The 12,690-nt window shown below is 38.4% G+C and overlaps 1 protein-coding gene across 4 annotated transcripts in view; it reads right to left on the bottom strand.

The window, feature by feature from the left end:
• VWA8 (von Willebrand factor A domain containing 8) overlaps positions 1-12,690 on the bottom strand; it is a 278,034-nt gene that overhangs the window by 143,067 nt on the left and 122,277 nt on the right. For all 4 annotated transcript variants that reach the window (XR_012688656.1, XM_075199773.1, XM_075199771.1 and 1 more), the window contains 2 exons: positions 8,349-8,468; positions 1,579-1,784 (listed from right to left, as the gene is read on the bottom strand). Coding sequence is in view for 3 of the 4 variants with exons in the window: in XM_075199773.1 (XP_075055874.1) it covers positions 1,579-1,784; positions 8,349-8,468 (326 nt within the window). In the remaining variant the exon portion in view is untranslated. The remainder of the gene's footprint in view (positions 1-1,578; positions 1,785-8,348; positions 8,469-12,690) is intronic.

The following is a 12,690-nucleotide window of genomic DNA, read 5'->3' as shown; positions in this document are numbered from 1 at the left end:
GGAAAGCACCCCCATTCACTGCCCAGCACGTATGGGCGCCCCCCTCAGCCTCTTGGTGCCTAGTACAGGGCAGCCTCCACTCCGGGACTCAGCATCCACTCCTCCTGTGCATGCCCTTGGGGCTGACCTTGACTCTGGACCATGTAGCTAAGCCTCCGATGCACACCATTTTGATTAAACATAGCTTTAGCCATTACGATATAGTTGCCCAAAATGCCCACAGCTGGATACTTCTATACTCAAGTCGCTCTCACTTTGAAAACCCAATAACAACCTTTCCTTGAGTGCAGATATACTATGTATTTATTCAGGTTCCTGGTCACTACCTTCGGAACCAGTCCCACAATGGAAGCTGGCATGTGGCAGGATAATGAGGCACTGGCACCGGTTTCAAGCATCCAGCAGCCGCCATGAAAATTGCCATAGAAAACTGCACCCAATTCCTGGCCAGCACTTAAAAAAACAAACCTGAAGATCCCAGCAGTGTTACAGTGACTCATGGATGAAATAAATATACATTACTTATTTAGGTTTTGGTAGTTAAGATTTTTCAGAAGTGGATTGTTATAACTTCAGCTACATACCTTGGGTCTTGTTGATGGCACATTGTGAGGCAGGGAATGACAAAGCATGCTAGACAGCAAAACCTCAACAACATCCAGAAAAGAAAAGCTATGCCCGATGCATGGCCTGAGCCCCTACCCCCTTTGCTCCCCATTTTTAAACAGAAAACAACTAAATTTTTCCCCTTTCCTAACTGGAACAGCAGGAAATGTTAAGGATATTTCAGATTGTAAAATATTAAAGAGAGTGAAGCATTTTCTCTAGTTTATAGTGTTATATTCCTCTTGTCTTTCTAACAAGGAACTGGCCCTGTACTATATATGCAGAAATTCTTTAGTGGTAATAACAATCTCTGTTTTAAAAAGGCTCTAAATTATATACAAAGCAAGGCTGTTAAGCTCCTTGTAACCCACCATAACATAAATGTCTATTACAATTTTGAATAGCCAAGGAGATGGTTCTTTGAGTGTGACTGACAGCTTGGCCGACCTGATATACAGTAATGCACTTTGTGGATTGGTGGATTCATACACAGGGTTAAAGCCAATGATGTCTCAGAAGCTCTGATGTCTGCATTCCTAGCTTTTTGACCTTTGTGAGATCATATTAGTATACTATCCTAAACTTCTGGAACAAGCTTCAGCTATCTGTAATGGGATGAGGAGGTAATACATTGTTTTAACATTCAATGGAATATCGAGTTAATACTGAATAATGTGTTTTATCTTTATTTTCATTCTGAGGTTTAGTAAGGTTTGCAAAGTAATATTTTTCTACACTGAAAAGTATTCTAATACAATAACATCCTAATTGATCTGGTCTTATCAATTAATGTGGCACCTCATATTTGCAAGTGAAAACAAATAAAAGTTTTACGTCCTGAAAAGATATTTCTATATATTTTATATATTGATATATAAGTATTTTTTAACTTTAAGAAGATGATCTGCAGACTAGTATATTTTTGTTTTAAAGATTTAATATTGTAGATGCTTACTATTTAGTATATATTACCTGTAAGTGTTTTACAATATTGACAACTTCTCTAGTTGAGTAAGGATATGAGATAATCCCTTGGTCTGCCATAGTCCTTAATTCTCCAAAGGCAGCTATAAGTTTCTGCAATACAGCATCAGGCACATCAGGTCCATATTGTCTTAGCATGGCAAGCTCAGACTGAGGCATTGGATTATCCACTGCATGGCAGCTGAAAATATCCCCTGTAAAACAATGAAAACATGTGTTAAACAGTCTAAGACTATATAGTTTGTAAGCCATTAGTCCATTATTATTATTATTGATTTGTAGGGTAAATCAGTGTAGCTCCGTACAGTAAAGAAAGTAAGCACGCATAAAACAGGACTGTCTTTCTGATCAAAGTGCATTATGCACTGAGATGTGTCAAGGTTTTTGCTATAACGCTGGAATCTGCTACTTATACTATGGTGAAACAAGGTATTAATGTCACCTCATCCAGTCTATGCCTCGTTTCTCAGAAACTGTGGACTATAAAAACATATACTTTTTCCCCTCTGGTTCCCCATATTTGTCAGTCATATTTATACTTGTATATATTCTATTTGTAAGTAGTTAAAATGTCTGCCAGTATGCAAACTAGTCCATTGCTCAGCCTAGGCAAAAGGATTATTGTCCACCAGTCCTGTATGAATCTACATCACCAGGCAGGGGGGTCTCTTGTGTTTGTTTAGCTGTGTGTCTGTGTGTGCTAGTATAGGGAAAAGGTCAACAGATAGATGACTATGTTATATATTTAAATGTAATGTCTCTGGATTGTAATCTTACTTGTTTAAACAACTTCTCCTGTATAGCCACAGAACAACACCTGCCCCTAATTATGTCAAGAGCAAATCATCTGCTATCTGTGAAAAGGTATACACAGAAAAGGACCAATCAGGCAGGTCCTGGAACTCCAAGCAAGGTCATTTCTGCCTTTAAATACCAATTCAGAGAACAGCAATGGGGAATTCACTACCCAGTGATAGCTAAAGTCAGGCTGGCATTGAGATGCAGATCTCTGCACTGACAGTAAAGGGATAATCGGTCCCTGGAGTACTGCCTTTGCACTGATCTACCTCTCCAGGTCTTGGGGAGCTGTGTGTCTGCCAAAAACGGAGTGACAGTGACTCAGGACCACTGCCTTGCTGGTAGCCTCAAAGAGAGAATCTTGGATGGATAGACAGCAATCCCTGAGAGTGGCTAGGATAATGTTGAGGTGTTTTCATTATACCCTGTATGTTGTCTGTGCCAGACTGTAGTATTATTTGCTGCAGGTTATTATTTAAAGAAGTTTATTGCTGTTTGGTGCTATCATTTTGTTAAATAAACTTATTTATTTTATTTCGGATATTTGCCTGGGTGATTATGAACCTTGGATAGGTACCGGGTAGACTAGCTGTGCGGCACAGAGGGTTACATTAAACCCGGTATCTTCACATATACGTTTAAAGCTTTGTGTGGACTGCATTCCTGCTACTACAAGTTTTCTGCTGTATCGGCTATTTACACGTCTGAAGTTATTGTACTCATTGCAGTCCTGCTGTCCCAAGTCTTCAAACTACAGATGCTTCTCCTTTGATTCAAATTGCTGTCAGGACTTAGGACATAAGTCCTAGCTATGTGATCAGGACTTTTACTCACTATTAGGTAGTCTTATTTATAAACAATCACACTTCATTATAGGAACTCGGTACAGACTGTTCAACTATTCATTCGTGGAAATTATTGCATATAAGCCGTTGATACGGTAATTGACTACCATGTCTATTCTGAATCTATATCAACATCAAGCTGGCTGGGTTCCAGGAATAAACTTACGTATATATGATGCATCACATGAGCATTAGTCAGAACTGTATCTAACAGGAGATGAACTGTCTATATATTAAGATATGACATTTACAGACTGATTGCAGATTAACACAGTGTTGTGTGATAGTGATTTTTGTGAAACAGTGCTTTTTAATAATATTACTTTTTATATATAAGAGGGAACTGCTCTATTAATTCAGAGATCATGAGCGGATTTACACTTTTTTCCTTTTAGACACATACAAGGTAAAAAAAATAAATAAATGTGCAAAAGGGTATCCTCATGAGAGAACTAACAACATAGCATAAAAGGGCACAGTTGAGATAAAAGGAGCGAGTTTAGCGAATAGTGGAGATTGGGAGAGTAGCGAGGGTATAACATTGTGAGTAAGTATAGGTGGGAGAAGAGTAATCTCTAATACAAGCTTGGTTTTCAGAGTATATGAAGAATTGAAGACTGGTGGAGAGTATGATCAGGTGTGGTAAGGAATTCCATAGGTGGGCAGTGGCTCAGGAGAAGTCTCGCAGGTGGAAGAGAAAATCGGTTTTGAGAGAGGAGACAAGAGATCTAGAAGGTGGTGAGGGAGAGTATTTCGAGATGAGGTTTGAAATGTATGACGCAGAGGTGCTGGTGAGGACTTTGTAGGTTAATTTGAATTGGATTCTGGAAATATGAGGAACCAGTGTAGGGATTTGCAGGGTGGAAAAGCAGATGTGGAGTGGTGAGGGTGAAAGAACATGTAATGGGCTGTGGTGAGACAGGGAGTAAATGCAATTTACTACCCATACACATTGTGACATTCTCAAAAAAACCAGAAAACAAGTAGTTGAGTTGGATCAACCGCTAGGTGACCAGACCCTGAATAGGGTCCAGTGAGCATCAAACTGAGGCCCTCCCTCTGTGTGAGCAGGGTCCAAATACCAAGGTATAGGAGGTATTTTTCTTCACATATAACATACGAACACAACATTTAGGCGTTAGGGATGCTATAGGGGAAAAAAGGCTCTGGCCTGGGTTCCCTTTTAATATTACGGGCGTTCATAGCCTAAAGAGGGCTGGTCCCAACATTATTGTGCATCTTTGTGGCTGCCAAAGCAGACTTTTCCTCTTATTTCTTCCCATCCCTTCTCTCTCCTGTCCTTTCCTACTACTCTCCTTCCCTCATCCTTCACTGCTTGGTCTCACACATGTGGCTGATGCAGAGCATTGAAAAATCTGTAAGTATCTTGGGGTATTAATATAATGTGGGGACTGATGAGATGGTATTAATGATATGTGGGGGCTGGAGTGGAGGGGTATTATCGTTATGTAGGGGCTGGTGTGGGTGGTATTTTTACACAAGCAGAAAAAAAAAGAACAAAGTATTTAATTTTGCAGCACTCTCTCAAGTGGTATTAATCTAATCTGGGGCCTGGTGTGGGTGTATTATTGTTAAGTGGGTGGGGTGTTAATGTTATGTGGGGGCTTCTTATTAAGTGTGAGGGCAGGTAGCGATTTTTAATGTTATGTGATGTTTCTTAATGTAATGTTGGGGCTCACTAAGGGAATGTGGCATATTTATTGTGTATTGCTTGTTTGTACTTGGTTGCCAGTGGTTACACTTCTGTCCTGGCATTCCATGCTGGAACACAATTTTTCTATATAAATATCTAACTCAATACTCTGTGCACCAGAATTCTATTATCACAACTCCTGCCTTTGTGTTTCATGCTCAGAGCACAATATATCCGCACTTAAACCTCATGTCTTTCAATCTCTTATCTATGCTCAGGCTTCTAACCCCAAACGCCTTTTCAATACATTTAATCATCTTCTCAATCCTCCCACCCCGAACCCTCCATCTACTATCAGTGCTCAGGATCTTGCTTCCTACTTCAAGGACAAGATTGACAAGATCAGACTAGAAATGGTATCCTCTTCCTCAACAAGCCATCAGCTCATTTCCTTCCCACTACCCTCTGACACCCTTTCTTCATTTGACCCCACAAATGAAGAGGAAATTTCTACGCTCTTCTTATCTTCCTACTCTACCTCCTGTCCTCTTGATCCTATTCCCTCGCAAATTGGTAGATCCCTGTCTTCTGTGCTCATTTCACCTCTAACTCAAATCTGTAATCTCTCACTCTCTACTGGCATCTTTCCATCACTATACAAGCATGCAGTGATTACTCCTATTCTAAAAAAACAAAACTCCGACCCAAACTCTCTCTCAAATTACCGTCCCATCTCTCAGCTCCCTTGCCCCTCCAAGCTTCTAGAGAGACTTGCCTACACTCGCCTCACACGCTTTCTTTCCACAAACAACCTGTTGGATCCTCTTCAGTCTGGCTTTCGTTCTCAACACTCCACAGAGACTGCGCTGACCAAGGTTGTTAATGATCTGATCACTGCTAAGACTGAATGCCATTACTCTCTCCTAATTCTCCTTGATCTCTCGGCTGCATTTGACACCGTTGACCACTCTCTTCTCATACAAACGCTGCAATCCCTAGGTCTTCAAGACACAGTTCTATCCTGGTTCTCATCTTACCTCTCTAATCGCTCTTTCACTGTTAATTTCTCTGGAGCCACCTCTGCTCCGCTTCCCCTATCAGTTGGAGTACCACAAGGCTCGGTGCTAGGTCCTCTGCTGTTCTCTATCTATACTGCTTCTCTTGGAAATCTAATAAGTTCCTTTGGCTTTCAGTATCATCTCTATGCGGATGATACCCAAATCTATCTATCCTCTCCTGATATCTCGACATCTGTGTTGTCCCGTGTAACTGACTGTCTTTCTGCCATTTCATCTTGGATGTCCTCTCGTCAACTCAAACTTACTCTTTCTAAAACAGAGTTAATAATATTCCCACCCGCCAACAAGAGCATACCTGACATTTCTATCTCTGTTGATAACATGACCATAAATCCCACCCCACAAGCTCGCTGCCTAGGTGTAATCCTTGATTCACGCCTATCCTTTGTTCCCCACATTGACTCTATATCTAAATCATGTTACATACATCTAAAGAACATTTCCAGAATCCGCACATATCTCACACAAGACACTGCTAAAACCTTAATTCATGCACTAATCATCTCCCGCATTGACTATTGCAATTCCCTCCTTACTGGTCTTCCCAAAAACAGACTCAAACCCCTAAAATCTATTTTGCATGCTTCGGCAAGACTGATTTTCCTTGCAAATAGCTATTCCTCTGTTGAATCACTCTGTATGTCTCTACACTGGCTGCCTGTCTTCTACCGAATCCAATATAAAATACTTTTACTAACCTACAAGGCCATCAACAAAGCTGCACCAACATACATCTCCTCTCTTGTCTCAAAATATCTCCCAACTCGGCAACTCCGTTCTGCAAAAGATCTGCGTCTCTCATCCACCCTCATTACATCCTCCCATTCCCGGTTACAGGACTTTTTTCGGGCTGCACCCACTCTATGGAACTCTCTCCCTCGCACAATAAGACTCTCCTCTGTTCTACAAACTTTCAAGCGTTCTCTGAAAACCTACCTATTCAGACAAGCTTATAATATTCCTCAACCACCATCTTAACCTCACTACCTTTAGCCTGTTACACAATTTCACACAAGACAACTACCCCCGGACCAACATTGTTGTGTGACAGGATCATTTAGCTTATGAGTCACCCTACCTTTGCAGTCTGGCTGGGCCAAGATGCAAAATGTATACTTAACCTCATGTGTCAATCTCCCATTGTCCCATAGATTGTAAGCTTGCGAGCAGGGCCTTCTCACCTCTTTGTCTGTTTTACCCAGTTTGTTTATTAGTTTATTACGTTTGTCCCCAATTGTAAAGCGCTACGGAATATGTTGGCGCTATATAAATAAATGATGATGATGATGATGTCTTCCACGCTCGGTACTTCACTTTATTGTGTATATATATATATATATATATATATATATATATATATATATATATATATATACATATATATATATATATATATACATACACACACACATATACATACATACACACACACACTAATCCGTCATTTACATTCTGCAGGACAAAGAACTGAAATGCAGACACCAACTCTCAAAATGCATTTCATTAAATTTGTTTGTTCTTGTCCACAATATTGCTGTATTAGGTGCATTTCACCCTTTCAAGACAATAGATGGTTTGCACTTCATTGATTACAGAACAAATATAAACTGGATTAGATGGTAATTACTATAGTAGCCATTAATATTTAAAGTTCAGCATGGATTTACTAGTTCTGCCTTCCATAGGAGACTTAATTCAGGTCCCGAGTCTACCTAACTGGGTCTTCCAGTAGAGAATTCGCCACCAAGGTCAGATTGCAGAAAAGCAAGACTCTTACAATCAGTTTCTTAAATGATTATATTGCTTATTGTGGACCACTTCATTTAACTGGAAAGAGGAATGCTTGAAAATATATAATTAATTTTATTTCACATAATAAAAAACAACTACAAATGTCTTATAGGGACAGTATAAAAGACTAGGTGTAGACAGCACGGTAGTCTTTAACACAGACCTTTAATGTATTAGAGCAGACTGAAGATAAAGGGAAAGTTGAAACACAATGGGGGGATGTAAGCAAAATCAGAATAGTAAATGAGTTTAGTGTGAGCATGAACATATGAAATCATAAAATGAATTGCGACTTAAATAATTATGTACTATTTCCTTGTATACCAAGAGACTTTATTTTGAGCTGATTGGTTGCCATTAAGGGTATAGTGCAGTACTGATAACTACATCAAGGTAAGTACCAGTTCTTATAAAGTCTATATTTATACATATCACTTACTTTTCAAAGGTTTTAAATCATAACAACTATTCTTTATTGGCAAACTACTCATGAAAGCATTGTGTGCCAAGAATAAAACTTCTGAAATACTACAGATGATGGGTGATTAAAAAAGGAAATTATGTCACTAATTCTTTAGGGTTACTACTTACCCAATGCACCAAAAAAGTCATTTCCCAAGAAAGGGAATCCAGGTCTATTTGCCAGCACAATCATTCTGAAATCAGGATGAATAGCGATCACATTGTCCCTCCTTTTATGTTCTGTTGGATCTGGAAATAGTGCAACAGATTTCTGGTTATGTCATCTAGTGAGTGGAAATAAATAATTCATGAACTGCTTCAAAAGATATATAAACAAATTATAACACCATCTTAGGCAGAGTTACTCATACTCCTTTTAAATTCATAGATATGTTTTAGTGGGTAGGTTTATTGGTTAAATGTTTGAATTTACAAAGAAGTTTAATAAAGAGGAAGCATACATGTACAGCAAATGTATAGGCAAAAAGTAAATCCAGACCTGCAAAGTAGGCATATAATATAAAAAAAAAATCACATATATTAAAAAATATCTTATTATGGAAACATATTATAAATCATTGATTCTCAAGCCTATTCTCACCACCAGCATACTTTGCGGTTCAAATTTATTGGGCGCACAGTATTCTACATTCAAAAAACTACAGTGCAGATGAAGCCTGATAAAAGGTTTAAAGACTAGTTCAATTTCCTCTGGAAAGTGCTGTGTAACATAGTGGGGTATTACAAATAAATAATAATAACTAACCACTAGAAAGAAACATCTCTACATAATAAAAAAAAAAATCACTACAATTCCCTTGTTATTCAATGGAGGTCCATTATCTTGCTTAGAAATATATTATCATCCTTCGCACAAAGCAATGCTGTAAAACAGGAATTGCTTTTGAATTCATAAAACAACCTCAGTGACACTGAATTAGTATATATGGGAAGAGTCTGAGTGAATTAGTAATGCCCCTGCTAATATCACATTAGACTTTCAGTGAATCCCTCAATATGACAACGCTATGTATCCTGGTTCCAAGGAGATTATAGTGAAATCTTCCTAAGCAAAACAACATTTAATTCATGATTCAACAAGTACATTTCTTATTACGTTCTTGGTATTAAATGTTACATCCACTCACTGTTGCTGTTACTCACTGAAAGCAGAGATCACACATGTTGAATTAATTATTACAGAGTAATCCTGGGATTTCATAATCATTAATTCTGGAGCAATGCTGAGGGATTACTGCTAAATTCTGAAGTATATCCAAATTGAAGTAGGGAACAACACTGAAACACGGCCTAATCTGATAATAGAGAAAGTCTGATCTGATAATACAGAGAGAAATGAGGAAGGCGCAGAAATCAAAGTTTTAGCCAGAAATTGGATCTTTCCTAGTAATTCTGATATCAAATGGAAGAATAATGTAAAATATATACTATATCTCTTGGGTGAAAAAGAGATTTTCTGGATTTGTAAACTGCAGACATTGTACCCTGAGGGGCTAAATGAATCTCTTGAATTTACCTTTAGATCAGGCCTGTCCAACCTGCGGCCCTCCAGGTGTTGTGAAACTACAAGCCCCAGCATGCTTTGCCAGTAGACAACCTGTTGATAGCTGGAAGGGCATGCTGGGACTTGTAGTTTCACAACATCTGGAGGGCCGCAGGTTGGACAGGCCTGCTTTAGATAATAAAGTTGTTATTATTTTTGGTTATTAAAACCTTTTTTTCTCATCCAATTAATACTGTGATTTACCATCAACATTTATTTATATAACGCCACTAATTCCGCAGTGCTGTACAGAGAACTCATTCATATCAGTCCATGCCCCATTGGATCTTACAGTCTAAATTCCCTGATATAGATAAACACACACACAGACAGAGAGGGAGACAGACAGACAGGGAGAGACTGGGGTCAATTTTAATAGCAGCCAATTAACCTACCAGTATGTTTTTGGAGTGTGGGAGAAAACCGGAGCAGGAGCACCCGGAGGAAACCCACGCAGACACAGGGAGAACATACAAACTCCTCACAGATAAGGCCATGGTCGGGAATCAAACTCATGACCCCAGTGCTGTGAGGCATAAGTGCTAACCACTAGGCCACTGTGCTGCCCATAATTATAGTATATATTTTAATATACTTTAAATTTGTTTAGCTTTTTTATACTAATGTTCATATTAGCCTTTGGGTGGCTCAAGAGGCTACGTAAAGGGTATTCCATGGGGGACAGTTGGAGTTCGATCTCCCCATTGTTTACAATTAATAAGAAAATTCCTTTTCTGATAGGGATATGTATATAGGCTTAATTATCTGTTACAGATAGAAACAATTCTTTTAGTTTGTTTATATTTAATTGTCCAATATATATAAGGGGTAACTCGATGATGGTTTAGATCATGGTTATATTAGTATTAGATTGGATATCAACTGCTCAGGAATATTTGAGTATTAGATGTTATGTTTTAAAAATATTCACTTTTTTTAATTCTCCTAGTATTTTTTATTTATTTTCATATATTTAATTCTTTAATACGTTATATAATAAATATATGTATTTTGTAATCTTTCCTATAACAATGATCATTCTATGTACCATAATGTTTATAAGGTGCTTCACTTATCCAGGCAACTCTACAGCTGCCTCTCTCATAGTGAGTGCTTCATGATTGGTAGAATGCAGCTGAGATATTTAAGACTTCCTGTTCGGAAGATCAGAATACGCTTTGGTCTTTGAGAAAGTCACTTATAAAGAGATGACTTTCTTTGGTGATTTAAAGACATTTGTGGGATTAAGCAAATTACATTGAGTGCCTAGGAAGTGTTGTTTGTTGAAAAATAATATATGAATGGACGGAAGCGATTTTTGCCCTGCTGTCCAGGCAATCAAACTTACGATTTAGTGTGAGGTTATGATATGGGGCAGGGACATTTAACACAACCTTTCAGGTTCATAATTCCACCTTCCACTTAGTCCCGAAGGCTGGAAGTTTGTAACCCCTCTCACAAGCCAGCACCAGAGGAAGGGTAAACTAATCCAGGGATGGGATGTTCTCCCAGCGGTGCACAAAGCACTTAGCAATAGATTATTATACAACCGAGAGCTCTGTTATTAATTCCGGAAGCAAACGCTGGTGTGAATTTAGGAGGGGGGGGGGGGGGTTAGGTCAATATCCCCACGGGCTGTCTGACTTACCAGTCATCAGCACTTAGATCTCTTTCATTGCCAGAATGTAGACTCTACATGTAGACTCTACATTCACGGCAATTAAAGGGATTTTGCATGACAAGTTACAATTCATGTGTTCGACCTGGGAAGAAGGGATTGGATTCTACTTCAAAGAAAGACCTTTGGAGTTTGAATCCCCCTACTGCAATATGCAATCTCTCTGAGATTCTTCAGTTACCACTTTCTGCTTCAAATATGACTGTGTACCTTGGCAAAAATCATTACTATTCCAACTCAGTTTTTTGGCATCCAGCTTACTTTGAAGTCTTCAGTGAGTACTGCAGCTTGAACATAGAACTACTTATATCAAACAATTATCTGCTGGCTACACAGGAAATCTTTCTACAGCAATCTGCCTGCTCATTCTGTGAGTACTATAGCTTGAACATAGAATTGCTTATATCAAACTATTGTCAGCTGGCTAGAAAATAAATAACTCTACCTGCTGATATTGCACTGAGGGGCCAGGCTGGGCTCATCTCAGTTGGGCTTGGACTTTTGCTACCGTCAGGTGATCAGGAATATTGGATAGCCTCAATTACCAAGACTGTATCTGTGAGTACTACTGTCTACTATCAGAACTGTTTGTATACTGTTTGAAGCACTACAGACTGCCAGTGTCTCTGAAGATCTAATTAATACATCTGTTTCAGACTACCATTATTAGAGATTTTGTTCTGTGCCTGTTAATCATTTGCAAGCTGTGTTTTCTCTGTATCTGATCATGGGTTACTCTGGATGTTTTCTACATATTCAAAATAAATTCACAGTTGTTTGTATTTATCAACAGCCTCTATCTTGCTTTGAATTAACTAACAACACCAGACCCCATTTGAAAGGTGAAATACCACTATTAACCCCAAAGTGATATTTTATATAGTGCTGTGTTCATAGGAATTGTTAAACTAATAAGAGAGGTGCTACTACTTAACTTGAACTGATTAACCAGAAGACAGAAGAGCCAACAGCTAATATGCAGTGCACAAATAGATTCAATAAATTGTAGCCGATTCAGATCAGATCCGTTATGAATCCCTTATATTAAAAAACTTTTATTATTGTTAACTGATTCAAATTTGGTACTATAATAGTTCATATTCAAAAAGAAAAACAATTGCAATAGCATTTTTTATTCTGTTTAAAATAAAAAATGTTTTCTACTTCCAAAAACCATTAAGGAATACACACATATTCTGCAATTTTATTTATCTTCGACATATAAAAAA

This window comes from Mixophyes fleayi, chromosome 2 (genome assembly GCF_038048845.1).
Source record: "Mixophyes fleayi isolate aMixFle1 chromosome 2, aMixFle1.hap1, whole genome shotgun sequence".
NCBI classification, from domain to species: Eukaryota; Metazoa; Chordata; class Amphibia; order Anura; family Limnodynastidae; genus Mixophyes; species Mixophyes fleayi.
The sequence above is the reverse complement of the archived record's forward strand: the minus strand, read 5'-3'. Positions and strand labels throughout refer to the sequence as shown.